At 47.3% G+C, this 16,052-nt stretch overlaps 1 protein-coding gene across 1 annotated transcript; it reads right to left on the reverse strand.

Moving 5' to 3' along the window:
• Positions 1–6,451: 6,451 nt before the first annotated feature.
• Positions 6,452–14,311, reverse strand: PSMG1 (proteasome assembly chaperone 1; the record flags this gene model as incomplete). The annotated part of the gene is made up of 7 exons (XM_084279601.1): positions 6,452–6,634; positions 7,647–7,783; positions 8,995–9,193; positions 11,655–11,717; positions 12,105–12,256; positions 13,599–13,696; positions 14,181–14,311. 7 exons carry the CDS (start codon positions 14,309–14,311, stop codon positions 6,560–6,562), a joined length of 855 nt encoding a protein of 284 aa, XP_084135727.1. The 3' UTR covers positions 6,452–6,559.
• Between the last annotated feature and the right edge of the window lie 1,741 nt (positions 14,312–16,052).

The raw sequence follows: 16,052 nt of genomic DNA on the forward strand, positions 1-16,052 counted from the left end.
ATTTTACAGAGGATCTCAAATTCTCTATTTTAAGATTATTAGGATATTGTACAGGTGGCCAAATTATTAAAATATGGTTTAAATTCAACACTCATGCATTTTCATAACATGTATTGGGTTTTAAAGTCTGGAAGCCACATGTCAGCACCAGAGAACACGAGGTCGGCTTGCTGGAAGTTCAAACATTTTGCAAACCTTACGGACAGGCCAGGCAGCATCACAGCTGTGGCAGCAGGATGCTCTGCAGAAACACTTAGCAACCTCCCCCTCCACACACCCTTAGGGAGAGGTGATGTAGAAAATTACAGCAAGCTGCTTTCCTGTCAGAGGAATGACCGTTTCTATAAGCGTTATGGCATTGCTTTCTCCACCTGATCACAGTGATGAAGCCAAGACCTTTACCAACGGATCTGGATTTTAACCTCCAACTGGAAGCACTCACGGTAAGCGTCAGGCGGGAAGAAACACGCCGAGTCATCCACCTGCTTTTGATCCTCCCTCTTTGTTCATGAGGTACCTTGGAAGCTAAATGGGGAATAAAGCTAAATAAACACAATATTAAAGCGCTTTTACTGAGTAAGGCTCAGTGTTTGTTCCCATTTTGCGTTGCTTCTTGTTGAACGAATAGGAACCGTCTGCCTGATGCTCTGACATGGCGCAGAGCTCTGGGGACATGGTGAGGGAGCTTGGGTCCCTACTGGAGGTACGCACATGGTTCTGACCAGTACATGCAGCAGGAAAGCCTCTTCTGCCACCTGTGGTTTTGCTGGGCTGCTCAGAAGACCACAGAAAGTGGCTTTTAGTGCAGGAACTTTAGCGCTGTCTTTGTGGGAAGCAGTAGCTATATTGCTTCATGGGAGGAGAGTTGCTGTACTCATTCCCTCTGCTCGCTGTGTAGAAGTGGCTGCTGCCACCTCAAGAAGCGCCCTGCAGCTCTACCTGGGCTCCTTGGGTCTGAGATCTCAGCTGGCTCATCTGCTGAGCCACTTCCTAAGAGCCAGCGTGTGTCTTTGTGCTTCCAGGCGATCCCCACGCAGGGAACAGCAGATGTGCCAAGGGGAGCTGGGATGAAGCACTGTGAAGGAGGGGGCCTCATGCTGTGGGCCCACCTGCTGTGACCTATCCCATTCATAAATGTTTTCTTTTCTGACACAGGTCATTTTGAGCACATTGAGTCACATACGTGACTCTCATGGCTTTGAGTAGAACAATATCAGCGCTGAGCCTGGATTAGAACAGAGTCGATAACCATCTCAGGACTAAGCCAATACAAATTCTGACTTGGGGAAATATTTGTGTTCAGCTATTTTTAAAGAAAAGTGTTAAATTATTAAAAAAAATTAGTGGAAAATTCATATTTACAGGAGCCTTAGGAAGAAGCATCTCCACAAAGAAGCACCACAGAAAACCATCCTGGAGTTTTGATGGTCTGACCTCTCAGTCACCTCCATATCGGGATGATCAGAAAAGCAAATAATAGGATCGCTGTCCAGTAGGACACAAGCCAGAGTATTTGCAGTTAGAGCCAGCAGTGCCTTCAGTGAAAGCGATGTTAGATAAACCTGCACCGTCCAGGATTTGTTTCCTTGACAGGGTATCAGCTGGGAAATGTGGGGATTCATCCTTGGGTTTCACTCACAAGGTCTCTGGGACAAGCCTTGTAGGAGATGAAGTTCATGTTCATAAAGACAGAAAATGCCCTTTCCCCAACACCTGGGCATAAGCCTGATTTTAAAAAAAACAACTCGCAGATTGAATTATTTTTTTGTTTAAACCAAAGAGAGCACTAAATTTCAACAGCTGTTAGAAGTAAATATTCCTCATGTGTGCTGTCCTACAGCTCAGAGAGAAGTGAAAGGACACGGAGGTAAAACTGTGAGGGCAGGTGCCGAATCTCCTTTCCTGCTGCATCCACCGCCGCAGAGCATCTCTCCTCACACACAGCACTACCACGTTCCCTCAAGCACGCTGGCTTCCTGCTGCTTGGGGGAAAATCCCCACCAGCCTGACAGACCCTGGCTTCAGGTGGAAGAGCTTTGCACCAGCGCTTTCCCAGTAGCACACAGAGGAACCGCTCACTTCTGACAGCACCCACGGGGCTTCTTGCAAGTGCCCCCTGGGGCTGAGGGGTGGCAGCAGCCAGGTGCAGTGTTTCGTACCTGCTCACCGAGCTTATTCTGCACCAAAGACCCCACACGTGTTTCGGTGAAGCGGAGCAGCGCAGGAGCATTCTTAGAGACCCCTAAGAAGGTTATCCGGAGCCAGCAGGGAATAGCACACCCTCCTTTACACTCTGCTTTTATTTCACAACCACCACCTGAAACCCTAATCTTATAGGATGATCAGCACTAATGGTTTTTTTTTTTCTACCATTCTCTCACCCCTTTTCAAAACTGGCTGCCTCTGTTCTCATACAACCTTCCAGCTACAACCTCTCCACCCACAGCTCTACCCCTTTTTAAGTGAGGCCGTGGCTTCACCCTTCATCTGCTCTCATCAAACTGCTGCCTTTAGTGGCCCTCACTCCGGTCTGTTCATTCCCCCTTCTGTTGATTCCCTGTGAAGCACCAGATTGGCTTTCAAGTCCAGAGACCTGATGGAAAAAAGACAGCTTTCGTTTCCCTTCATGAAAAGGGATCCAAGCCCAAATCAGAGCTAACAGAACTGAATGTGTAGGGGGTCTGGCATGTGAAAGCACCCCATAATCCTCTGATTAAAACATGTGGGAAGAACCTATGGTCTTTTCAGTGAATTCTTATGTTAAGAAACTGCCCTTTGAAGGTACATCACCATCCTCACAGAACATTTTCTGCTTTAAAGCAATTACCCAAGCAAGTACCTAACCTCCCACAAGAAGGACATTTAAACATTTCATTATATAGTTATTTTTAAGTGAAAAACCTGTGGCTATAGGCTGCCATTCAACCTGCCAACTTTCTTCCACAGGCATACTGCTGTGGGTCAGTGGCATTCTCCCCTCACCAAAGACATCCTGGGATACCTTGCTATCAAAGAGAAACAAATCCTTTGTGGTTTTATCCCTGCGAGTCACTGGTTTACTGTATGGAATTTGCAAGCACTATTTGAGGAGATCTGTCAACAGCAGCTCAGTGTTTCCTATAAAGTAAGAAAGTCTTACCTAGAAGCTCTGATTCAGATAGCTGGAGGTGCCTCTTAATGCTGGTTGCTGTTGTGTGCAGCAGCTGCTGTCAAAAATGTGATTGTGCTGAAAAAATCCATTAATCATTCCTACTTCTGATCTTAGCTCATTTGGATTTTTCAACATTTTAGGCACAAACCAGGACATTTAAAGAAACCCAGAAACATCTCAGGCTGAACAAAATGCTTTTTATTTAAAAAACCCCAAACTTTTCCATTACTTGACTTTCAAACATCATTCAAGTTTCACTGTAATCATTCAATGCCTACTTTCAGCATCCTGATCCAGCTTTGCTCTTTCAGCTCACCTTGTGAGTGCCCAACACGTCAGCACATCAGGCCTTAGGTACCTCAGCTTGTTCACCTACCAAGTGCATAGGCAGATACAGGCATTTACAGGGCTTGCTTAGCCCTGTGAAATGAACTACTGCCTGAAGTTGAGGCAGAAACAAATTTCTCCTCTTTGCTCCTTTGCCTCAGTTATCACACCCTCCAACAGGGAAAAGAGATGAAATCAGCCCCATCAGCCCCAGCTTCCCCCCTGCAGAAGGCTCGGGCTCTGACAGGGACACTTGGGCTCACACTTCTGTGCAGAGAACCAGCGTTTTCTGCTCAGGGCACACAAGAAGGAGAGTGTCATCTCATGTCAAAGAGAGAAGGAGTATGCATGTCTGTGTGTCTGGAACATGGCTGTTCCACAGGCAAGAATGCGCTTCTCCCCTCCAAGCTTTTGAAGCCCTCTGCCACATCTGACAGGAGAGTCTGAAGCTTCTACACTCCTACCAGCAGGACAGAAACCAGCAGCGGTTCAAAACGAAGGAAGCCTCACTGCAGGGTCTTACTAGGTGATGGAGAGCGCAGGAAAAAAGAAACCCAAAACAAACCCAACAACCTAAAGATGTTCTAGTATGAAAAACATCTTCAGCCAATGCTCAAATCTGAAGAGATACTTGGGCATCGTTAGTTCTGATGCCTCCAGAGCTACATAAGGGGGGGAACGAGTTACTTTATACAGCAAATTATGGAAAAGCGCCTGAAGGAGTTTTAAAGTAACATCTCATCTGTCCCTGCCCTGTAGCACTTGCTGTACCTATTGGATGAGGTCAACATCTCGAATTTATACATCACAATCCAGCTGGCGCTGGTGATGGGAGTCGTAGTGACTGCACAGTGCACCCATGCCCTGACCTACACAGTTTCATGCCAGAAAGTACTCCTACTGCACAAAGCCTGACCTCACCTGTAAGTGGGATCACAGAAACACACCTGGACACACAGGATGAAGTCACTAGCTCGGCAGTATCCAACAGAAAGAAGCAGCCCATCCTACATAAACATTCCATCTAGGAGAGCTATCACACCCTTGGACTTTGGAGCATGCCACCAATACCCCAGTTTTCAGCCTTTCCCATCTCCCCTCCCACGCTGCTGGAGCATCTTGTTTGCTGCTTTTATCAAAGGCGCCCCAGAGCACTCTCACACCTCTGCATAAACCCAGGCAGCAAAACCACTTCAGTGGGCAACTGTTTGGAAACGCTGCAAACCACGTGGGTGACAAAGCCGATGCTCCTGTAGGAGCCTGCATTATTTATTATTAAAAATAGTTCTTGTTAGGTGCTTTACTGTGAGTCAAGCAGGTTCAGTATGCAAGTAAGAAAATGGTGCAGCCAGTGTGCAATTTTCCAGAGCAACAGACTTCTCAGCTCAGAGCACACATGCAGACAGGTTTTAATTAAAATGCCGTGCAGGAATGATAAAAAAAATAAGCCAACAACAAAAAAAAAAACCCTGGGAGGAACCATGTCCTGCACTTCATCCTTCAGTCTGTTTCAAGCTACAGTACCACTCAAACCAACTGCTGCTTATCTGTAGTTACATGAACAGAAATTCAGATCAGTGCCTTAGCTGATACGCGACTCGATACCTGCATCAGGAATGTTCTACTGCTGTTCAAACTGTGACAGAGCATGCCATTGGAAACTTCAGAAGGCCAAAAGTTTGTGTGGGCCTGCTGAAGCCAGGAGTTACTTGCTTTGGTGATGCTGACTAGGCTGGCTGCTCTCAGACCTGAAGGGATCACAGCTCTGTGAAAAGGAAGAACTGTTCCAAAATGCCCACAGGGCATCCACCTGCTGAAAGTCAAAGTCAAAGTCAGTGGAGAACTTTGGAGCTGTTATCCTATTGGGACAAAAAGGATAAGCTGCAGGTAATTTAAAGACCTCTGTGTGGTGAGACCAACAACGAATTACCTGGTAGCAACAGAAATGCCATTTTTGGCACCATCTTCTTAAACAGTAAGTTAAATTAAACCGAGGGTATACGCAGGACAGAAATGCATGCCCACCCTAATGCATCTGTTAAATACACTGCTGAAATTGTTAGCAACTTCCAGTGAATTAAGACAGTTTAAAAACCTGAACTTCTGCCTTCCTCTCAAAATCACATACGCTGTGTAAGAGGCCTCCTACTATTCCTGCCAGCAATTCAGAGGTTTTTAGTGGACAGATCAAACCTGCTTCCCCTGGCAAATCCAGCCGAAGCAGCCTGCGAGCCTACCAGCCCGTTTCACCAGGAGAGGTCTGAGATCTGACAGCTACAGCGCCTCTACAGTGCCTCGTTGGGGTGTGAAGCTGTAACTGCCAAGACAGGCGAGCCCTCGGCGAGGCACAGCAGACCCGAGCTGCAACCTGTTCCTGCCACATCCCCCGGCAGCAGCATCCCCGATGCCTTCGACGATCTACTCGGTGAACCCAAGTCACAGCCCGTCCATGCAGTTCAAAACAGCTCCACATTCCTGCCTCCTCCTAAACGGTAAAGCTGGATTATTTTCCACTAGTAATCCCTTTAAACCCAGTGACCATACGTTCCTTACTGTATGTTGTACCGCCGCACATATATAAAAGGTACGTGGACACACACATGTGTATGTATCTTTCACACATAGGGACAAAATCATATATATCTCTGTATGTAAAAAGATGCAGAGCGTGTTCTCCATCACAGACAAACTGTTAAAGAAGATGGAGTAATTGGGCAACTTCTGCATCTCAAACTACAGCAAAGAACAGGTGTTCCTATTAGATACAGATGGAACTCCTCGACTGCATCTCCTCTTTTACATACATTTAGGCAAGACAATCCCTTCATGAGAGGAAGGAGGAGGTGCTCTTCATAGTCAAGATATCTTTTCCTGAAACCACTCCAGAAGAACGTCTCCCAAGCCACTCAGAAGAAATACAGGTGTCTGTAGCCATGGACTTGAAAGTAACCAAAACGAGCGCAGAGGTAAAAATCTACTGGGATTTATTCCACTTGTAAGGAAACAACTACAGTTGCAAAACGTCCTCTACAGAAGAAGCCAGAGTCTACAAAAGTGCAGTCTGCATCATAAATATCTTCTTTAGATGTAGATATTACTGTGAGTTTCATTGGCTGTCAGCAACTTCTTCAAAATCTTTGTGCTTTCAGATGCATCCTAGGAAAGGGAAGAGGCAATCAGCATTAGCCATGCTGCCAGTCACAAAACAGAACAACAAAGCCTCCCTGTCCTCTGTTCTAACGCTCATTACTCTGAACATCAGCTTGTTTCAAGTGGTAACTGTGAACAAACTCTTCAGAATGAAGGAATCTGAGACCTGCTGAAGGCTCTGATGAATCTACAGTTCAACCAGGGGATGTTAACTTGCATTCCTCCTCACTTGTGCATGAGAGGAAGAACCTGCTTATCAGCTTTTTTTCCTTCAGGGTTTCACCATTTCTCCACCAGTCTGTTTGACTTGTTAACCAAACCAGCAGAAGCTGTAATGAAAACTAACTTGCAACTCTCATTTCAAAGCTGAGATAAATAATTTCAGTAAACATAAACATCTTCTGTCATTTAAATATAAGTTCAGTTGGCAAAACTGAGGGATGTGTCTTAAACCAACTATGCTGCAAGTAAAAACACTTCAGGAAGAAGGAAAACGTAGCCTTCAATAGCTACAATGCCATGATTTCAGAGCTGCTCGACTGCAAAACTTATGAATCATCTTTAGAACTCGAGTCTTAGTTCCAGAAAGAAGTGTACAGGTCAAAATAAACTGTCTGCAAAGCTTTTCACTGCAAGACAGGTAAATACAGAGATAGAACAGAGCCATCCTGCATATGAATGTAGAATGTAAAAAAACCAATTAAACCACCTGAAGGCTTTAACAGGAGACACCTCTGCAGAAAACTGCGGCTTTGACAATCACTAATGCCACTGCAAGAGCCTGAAAAGTCAAAATGAAGTTCTGAGGGAAGCTGTAGATTCATTATTCCTAAGCACCTTAATGAACAGACGTAAATAAAACCTGTCCTCTGCTGATAAAGGCTGCACGTTTCCATGCATTACATACATCACCCTTTCCAGGTGGCATCCTCATAGGGGCACATGGGCAGCAGAACACACAAGATGCAAGACCAGAACAGACCAAACCTCCCACTACTTTTTAAACATGGAATTTTACCTTGACTAAACCCTTCAGGATTTCAGAAGAAAGCAGAGGCTTGAACGCTTCGATTGTGACCGTGTCCAGCTTGATGACATCAGTGTAACACTGGTACAGCACCCCAGGGATCTGCCAGACTTGACAGTAACTCAAAACTAAACACGTGTCAGAGGAAAACGTGCGTCAGATTCAGCGGAGAAGGAACCTCATGTTCTCTGAATAAAATCACACTGCTTCAATAAAAGTTCCAAAAGAAGTTCAAAAGCATGGAAGTTTGTAAATTAACTACTTCAGGATCCTGACTGCTCAACCAGCCATCCCTCGACCCTCAGGTACACAACCAAACCAGCCACCAAAACCTACTACATGCAGTTGTTCCCTCTTCGTTAAGAGTAAGTGAATACCTTCACTGAGAACTATATATTACAGGCAAACAAAAATCGTTAAGAGTTTCTGTGGGGAACCCCACAACCCCAAAACAACACCCAACCCAAACCTTTAAAACACAAAAACTCAAAACAAGGTGCAAATGAGAGAAACTTTTTCTACAAAAATCATCCACTTTCAGCTCCTGCCACACAAGTTGTTCCTCATGATGGTACCACTAGTTTGGCACTCCATCATGAGAAGCCTCGGGTTTTTATTATGTTACGTAATCAAACAGAATCCAATTTTTCCATGAGGTCAATCAGTGGCATGGTGAAACTTACCTGTAATACACAGAAACTCTTAACAAAGCATACTTTATTAAATAGAGTTTTACTTTTAATCTGACCATGAACCTCAGTTTGCACAGTCAGATTAGAAGTAATTCTTAATAAAGCATACTTATCTCCTAACTAAAATGCCCCAAAACACAAGACACAAATGTTGTGAGGCCATACTCAAGAATTTGCCAGTACTCACGCCCTGCACACAAGGGGTAAAAGGAGTTGTGGGTGGTTTTGAAAGCTGTGCCTGTTTTACAAAGCACCACATAAAACGTCAAACCGTTAGGAATTCGTTTTCAAAAAGCTAATGGGGATGCTCTTCTCTTCAACATGAGTTTGGTGTTGCCACCAGTAGCCTCATCATGGTCTTTTCAGCCAAGTAACAGGAGATAGGACAAGGGGAAATGGCACAAAGCTGTGCCAGGGCAGGGTCAGATTAGATATTAGAAAATTTTTTACTGAAAGAGTTGTTGGGGTGTGGAACAGGCTGCCCAGGGAGGGGGTTGAGTCACCTTCCCTGGATGTGTTTAAAAAAAAGGGTAGATGAGGTACTTAGGGAAATGGTTTAGCTTAGGACGGGAACGGTTGGACTCGATGATCTTAAAGGTCTTTTCCAACCTGGTGATTCTGTGTAAACAACTGGAATTGCAAAGTACCAGCAGCAGGGAGGTCTCGCACGATGTTGGGTTGTTCCAGCAGCGGGCAGCAGACCTGGCCTTTGAAGTCTTTCGTCTTCAAGGCTTTCAGGAACGGAGACGGGAGCGTTAGGGTGGACTCCTGAGTTTTATAATCAGCTACCGGGCACGTTGAAAGAATAATTACTTGCAAGCCTTCCTTCTGCATGCAGCCAAAGACCTGAAATAAAAAGGTTGGCATGTAAGCAAAGTGTATCTTCTCACAATTACAGCGTGAAAACACAAGGGTTTGTTTCAATTTCAGCACAGATGGCGATCAGCAGTTTAGTTCAGGTTCACTAACTAAGATTTGAGTCAAAAACTTCAGGCAGAGACTTCACGTGCATTGCTCTCGGAATGGAGATAAAAAGCCAAAAGATCAGCTAACGTGTTTACCAGATCTATGGACTTTCTTTAGGTCTTCAGCACTTTCTACTCACCTGCAAACCTAATAAGATTTACTCTTTTTACTAATGATGACTGTGGAAAGAAAAAGGACTCCAAACAAAACCAGGCTGCTTATGACAGGAAGGCAACTTGCTAAGCCTCAAGACATTTGAGATTGAAATCGGGCTCCCTAGGTGTTCCACGGCACTTTAAAAGGAGTCTTAATTTTAAATACTCGGATTTTATTTCATTATATTTGAGTTGAACAGAGAACTGGGAAAGAGAACCTTATTTTTTCCACAGCTTTCCTCAAAGAAACAAGTTTCAAAAACATTGTAGAAAACACAGTTTCAGACCCATCACACACTGGCACAAGACACCAACATGCTCTGGAGCCTCCTGTTGTTGTTAAAGAAGGTATGCCCAGAGAAGCAGCACGATAAACCTGCACCCTCCCCCTACACTGTCCTCTTCAGACCGATGATGGGCAAGGAAGTAGGGAATCTGGCAGGTACAGAAACCTGCCTGCCTGTGTATACAGTACCAATCACAGAAGGGAAGCTGGCTGCTCCCTCAGATCACCACGCTACCGCTGTAACACCACAGCCAACGCAACGCCTTTGCCACCTGCAGCATGCTGACTTGGCTGGCAGCCCTGGCTGCTGTGCAGTGCTGTGCCACGTTAGCTGGTGAGTTCCCACTCTGTTGGTGGTCACTGACTGAGAACACACACAGAGAAGCAGAAACCTGGCTCGCAGAGACCGCGAAGATGCTCGGTGAATCACGATGTAGGAAGCATACCAAACAGGCCTGTAACTTGCACTAAGAGCAGATGAATACCAGGACAGTATTTCTGCTGTATGTTTAAAAATACCAATAACCATAAAGCCTAAAAATACTCAATCAAGGGCACTGACTTGGGAAAACCGTACAGACCCACCATTGCTGAGCACCCACATTGGAAATAACGCATCTGCGAGAAGACAGCAAAACCACAACCCCTTTCCTTTTGCCATCCTGGCTTAAATCAAGGGCAAGAAGGCATAGTACACAGCAAAGCAAAATGTTTTGTGTCTTAGGGTTTCTAGACTTTGAAGTGAACATTACCCCCTTCCACAAAGTGAATGAAACTAACTCTTCAATAGGCCGTGGAACTACCAAAGGCTAGTTCTACACAGACTCGGGTCTGAATTCCCCGCGTCACTCAGCAAAGTTACCCCAGTTTTCCAACCTCTTTGCCCCACCACACCCTCTCTGGCTCCCTTCCACTGCTCATGTGGTTCTCCCTCACACCACACAATCCTTCTCAGGCCCTGGCTGGGGCAGCTGGCTGGCCAGAGCGAGCAGGTGTCACTCAAGCTCAGGCTGAGGACTTGCTCTCAGCGGACACACGCTGCCTTATGTCTCACTCTTTGAACCTGTAGCCACAGCCTTATGCCACCTCAGCCTCAAGTAACAGCTTCAGAGCCCTCTGCCTGTCCATCAGAGCAGCAGAGATTCCAAGGAAGGCAAGTCAGCAGGCAGACACAAGACAGAACAAGCTATACTCCCTTGAGGCTAAGCAGTGACCCAGATCCATAAAGAAATTCAACAGCCAAAACATTCCCCCCTGGCTTTATCTTACTAAAATCAACACGATGGTATCTGGGAGTGGGAGGGGAACCTGAATGACCCAGCAGTGTTCCTGAGCCTGAATGATGCTGGGGTAAGGCACTTAGCATATGAAGCCCATGAACAAATGGGACAAATACTGCTTTGGAGGCTCCTCCCTTTAGAGTTCCTCCTCGTGACAGGAACAGAACACACCCATTAGCAAAGATACCATCCATCATGAGTTTCACAACAGTGAAACTGTCTGGTGATCCTTTGGCAGCTGTACAGATGCAGTTACATTGTTATTTTCAAAGGAAGGATTCTCCCAGAGCTGAAATGCAGCTTACCAGTAAGAAGCTTAAGCCAAACAGGAAAAAGGTTCAGAGAGTGGTTAATGGGCAACAACTCTGAAACTGTTCAAAAAAAGTATACATACAAAGGCTGGTAAGCTACAGCTGCCAGCATCCAGAATGGCATTTCACAGCATCTGCAGACAGTTAAGTTTGTACATTTGTTCAATATTTAAGAAAAGGATCCAGAGGGAAACAGTTACTTACAATGCTGTAAGTAACCATGCTTAGAATATCTGAGGGGAAGGTGACGCTTACGTTAAGATCCCCACCCCTAAGATCTTGCTCAATTTGTTGTCTTGCCAGTTTTACCTTTTCAAGCCACTGGAACTGTTGATCCTCAGCGACGTAGCAGCTACACTGGCACAACACCACCTTTAAAACAAGAAAAGTTGCGTAAGCAAGTGGTTTCAGGAGCACAACAACAGCACATCATCAGGTGTATAGGTGATATGACTGCAGCCAACAATCTGTTCAGTTTTCTCAGGCTTCTTTGACCCTATTCCAACGTGAATTTTTCACTCACAACTGATGTGAAGCCATCAGGCGGTCACACACCATCTCTGTACTGAACTTCACACGCCAGAGCTTCCAGCAGCATTAGTGAGCAAAACGACCCTTCAAGTTCTTTGTGAGACTAAAGAGAGAATAGTGCAGCAGCCTTAGTGCTTTGTTGGCCCTGGGCAGGGCAGGGGGTGGACGGAGGCTGCTCTCTTCACCAGAAAGCTAAAACACGGGGGACGTCACGAGTCGGTCACTTACTGTCGGGTCTGACACTAATCGGTAGAACAAGCAGAAAGAATCCGTCGGGAGGACGCTGGTCGTGTCGGATGTTTGGCACCACTCGTTCCACAGCTTCACCACTCCAACTACTTCCCAACATACAGAATCCAGAATAAACGACGACAGGAAAGCTGCAAAACAACCCCCAACCCAAAACCCGTTGTTAATTCATACAGAGTAAAATCCTCGTTTGACAAAGAAACACCCACACTGAATTAATTAGATTACTCCTTTGCAATCTCACAAATTGCTACTTTTTTTTTCCTCCCCCTCAGATACATTTATTGACCAAACCCACCACAGATCAAGAATGTGAATTACTTCACCTTATTGGGGCTTAAAAGATAAAGAGCAGTTCTACCTAACATGAAGAGCACACGTCCTCCGGAGTTATATCGCTACGGTCACCTTTGATTCCTTCAGTATACTCTAAGGATATAAATACTAAGTCTGTTGTACTTCTTGACACACCAGATGTAACAGACTTCTCAAACAAACAAACAAAACCTCACTAAAGCAGCAAGGCAGAAGTATTACACTGGCTCTAGGAAGCAGTGACAAGGACATGCATGGTTTTGTAGCAACAAAAGATCCTAGATCTATAGCTCTTAAATCAAATTCCTGTCAAAAGCTACCATTAAAACAGAAGGCAGATCTAAAATTGTTTTTCAAGAACAGTAAGTTAGCGGTGTTAACTTAAATATCATCTAAATGTGACCTGAGAGTATGGAAGACTTAAAAACTTCTTTATGTTCACAGCAAAACAGCTGTTTAAAAACTCAAGACCTTGCTAAGTGTGTGGGAAGGGATGAGGGTGTTTCAAGTCTCTAATGCATAAATAACCACCTCAAAGGAGGGCATTCCGAACAAGTGGGAAAGTAAAACGTGAGAAAGGGACCGATGGATAAAAGAAGGAAAAAAAAAAGGGAAAAAGAAAATCACTCTTACAGCTCACTGACCCATTATTTTTCATCTTTGATGGATCCTTATTTCAAAAGGATAACTGCACTGAGAAACCTGCTACTATTGGAAGGAAACTTGTGCCAGTTAGAGAACAATCCAGGAGAGCTGATGAGCAAACACAAGTCAGATCAAGGAAAAGTGTGATTATCCCAGCTAAAGTCCAAACCCAAACCAGACTGTTCTTCCTCTCTTCAACTGAAGATGTGTCATTTTAGCATAATCTGACTGCAGGATGAAGCAGCTGTAACAAAACGTGTTTCACAGGCTCACTCAGTGTCTCTCTGGCTGGCTCAGGGTTAGCTCCGCTCCCCAGAGGCAGAGCTGGACACCCCAACGGACCAGCCTTACGGTGGAGACTGACACCGACAAAGACTGTGGCAAAAGGAGCATCCTGGCACACTGGCACTTTCTCCCACCCTCCTTTCTTCTCACCATCAGTGGACAGCAAAGGCCCGGCCGCAGCACTCGCGGGCCTCGGTGGGTTTGTTCCCGCAGCCTGCGCCAACCTACCTGCCGCGTTACGGCCGATCGCTACGATGAACTTAGAGCATGGAAACAGCCCGTCAGCAGCGCTCTCCGACTTCCAGGTCCAAAGGACGTCGATCTCCCTGGCAAAACAGGCAGAGGGAAGTGGAGCAGCACTCCCTGCACCCACGCCCGTCGCCAGCTGCCCCGGTGGTCTGTCACAGGGGTGTCCCAGCGCCCAACACCCTCCCTGCAGACGTCTGGCACGCTCTGCAGCACAAGCACCCTACCGGCTCTGGCTAACAGCGGGTGAGCGATGGCCCCGAATGCACTGTGCGCGTAAGCTGGATGTTAGGAGAGGGCTCTGTACGGAGAGGGTGGCCAGGCACTGGCACAGGCTCCCCGGGGAAGGAGTCACAGCACCCAGCTTGGCTGAGCTCAAGAAGCGCCTGGCCGAGGCGCTCAGTCCCACGCTGTGACCCGGCTGGCCCGGTGCGGGGCCAGGAGCGGGACTCGATGGCCCTGACGAGCCCCTTCCAACGCAGGGCGCTCTGTGGTGCCGGGGCGCGGGGGGAGCCGCTCCGCAGCGGCGGGGAGAGCGGCCGGGATGCCCCGCGGGGCGGCTACCTTTTCTTCTCCAGCTCCCTGCGGATCTCCCGGTCCTCGGGCGTCTCCTCTCGGCCCTCCTCAGCCCACTCCTCATCGTCCACGCCGGCGCGGGACGGCGCCACGACCACCTCCCCGAAGAACGTCGCCATCGCCGCCCCGCAGCTCGCCCCGCCGGGCAGCGCGCCTGCGCGCCGCGGCGCTCAGGCACTACCGAGTTCCGCTCCGCCCGGTGACGCTCTGGCCGCGCAGACCATAGAGCGGGCGCCGAACGACTTGCCCGGTGCCTGTTACAGCGTCCGAGCCGCCGGCTTCTACCGCCGGCACAGCCCGGCGTGGCGCCGGGCGGCAGGAGGCGCCGCTTGAGGTGGCGGGACAGCCCCAGCAGGGAGGGAGCGGGGTCCGGCCGCAGGCCCAGCGCCCGGGAGCGTTGCTGCCTGGCGCGGCGCCCCTGCCGCTACGCGGGGATGGCGCCGGCCGGAGCGGCGGCGAGACACACGCGTCTTGGCGGAGTCCGACCCGTGGGAGACACAACAGAGGCGCAGAGGCAGGGGTCCAGTCAACAGCTTTACTTCAGTCTGCTTCCACACGTACATAAACGGCTTCCCGCGTTCTCCTGCGCGTCAGGCCCGCACGCCTGCTTCCCGCTCCTCGGGCGCTGCTGCCCCGCAACACAAACCGGCGCCTGCAGAACGCCGACCGCGTACAGAGGCGCCGCAGAGCAGCTTCACAGAACACACTACTTGCACGGGGCTAGTGCCTCACGTCCCTGAGTATGGCTAGGCTAACTGAACTGCCGGCGGGCGAAGGGACCAGGGCGATGAGAGAACTGCTCCCTGCCAGGCTTTAACCAGACAATCTGGTACGAGCTCGTTTAAATTAACAAGTAAATGTCAAACTCTTGGAGGGCAAAAGACTAAAAAAAAAAAAAAAAGCAGCCCCTGGCCAGTCAGGTCTTGCCTCCTCCTACTGGCTCTTCACAACCTGACTCTAGGTATAAGATTAGGAAGTACAAAACCGCTTTTGCTTTGCTTAGAAAATAAAGTGTTACGGTCCCTCAGCCAGTAATTCCCCCTTGGATTTACAAATACCTCTCCCCAGCTTTCAGGGATCACTGCAAACATGTAGCACAAGAGCACAGCGTGACAGAGAACACAGCATCTGAAAAAGGGCGAGAAAGAAAACCACCTCCTTAAGCCTAAGCCTGAAACACGAGTACAAACCTACTAGCCCAATTTTTGCTTTTTAAACTTACGATTAATAAACACTCTGACATTCGCTTGAAAGCTGTTACACCAGTATTTATTCCTGCACTGGAGGTCATACTCCATAGAACATTGGGATAAGCAGCCGCTGAACAATGCATTCATTTTATGGATAGTAGAAAAATACCAGTTTACTTACTCTCTTTTAACAAAGTTGCCCCTAAAACGTAAGATACACAAAGCAACCGCCAAGTTTCATCACTAAACACAACCGTGTGTGTACTTTAGAAACCAACTTAGAGAATTCAGATAAACACCTCTCTGGAATTCACAAAACCCTACCATGTCCTAGTAAGGACTGTGTTCTAAAGGAAAATTCCCGGGGCAAAAATTATGTAAGGCAGGTTATTCCTGGGTTTCACACAGAACTCTTTCTCCTCAAAGTCCTATCTCTATACCGAGGTAACGTTCCAGATAGGATGGTAAATATGTCTTTTGGCACATGATGTCAGCGACGCTGAAAAAGCAGTTCTCGCTGACTGCTGGTAAGCAGCACCTGGGACTCCCTTTTCTATTGCTTCCCTTTGCACAAGCAGGGCTGGAATTACTGACTCATTCCCCCCTCCCCCCCCAAAGACCCCTTTCAGATAGTGCTACCAGTCCAATCCGCTGGAAAACTAATTCACAG

Source organism: Gallinula chloropus, assembly GCF_964237585.1.
Source record: "Gallinula chloropus genome assembly, chromosome: 1".
Classification (NCBI taxonomy): domain Eukaryota; kingdom Metazoa; phylum Chordata; class Aves; order Gruiformes; family Rallidae; genus Gallinula; species Gallinula chloropus.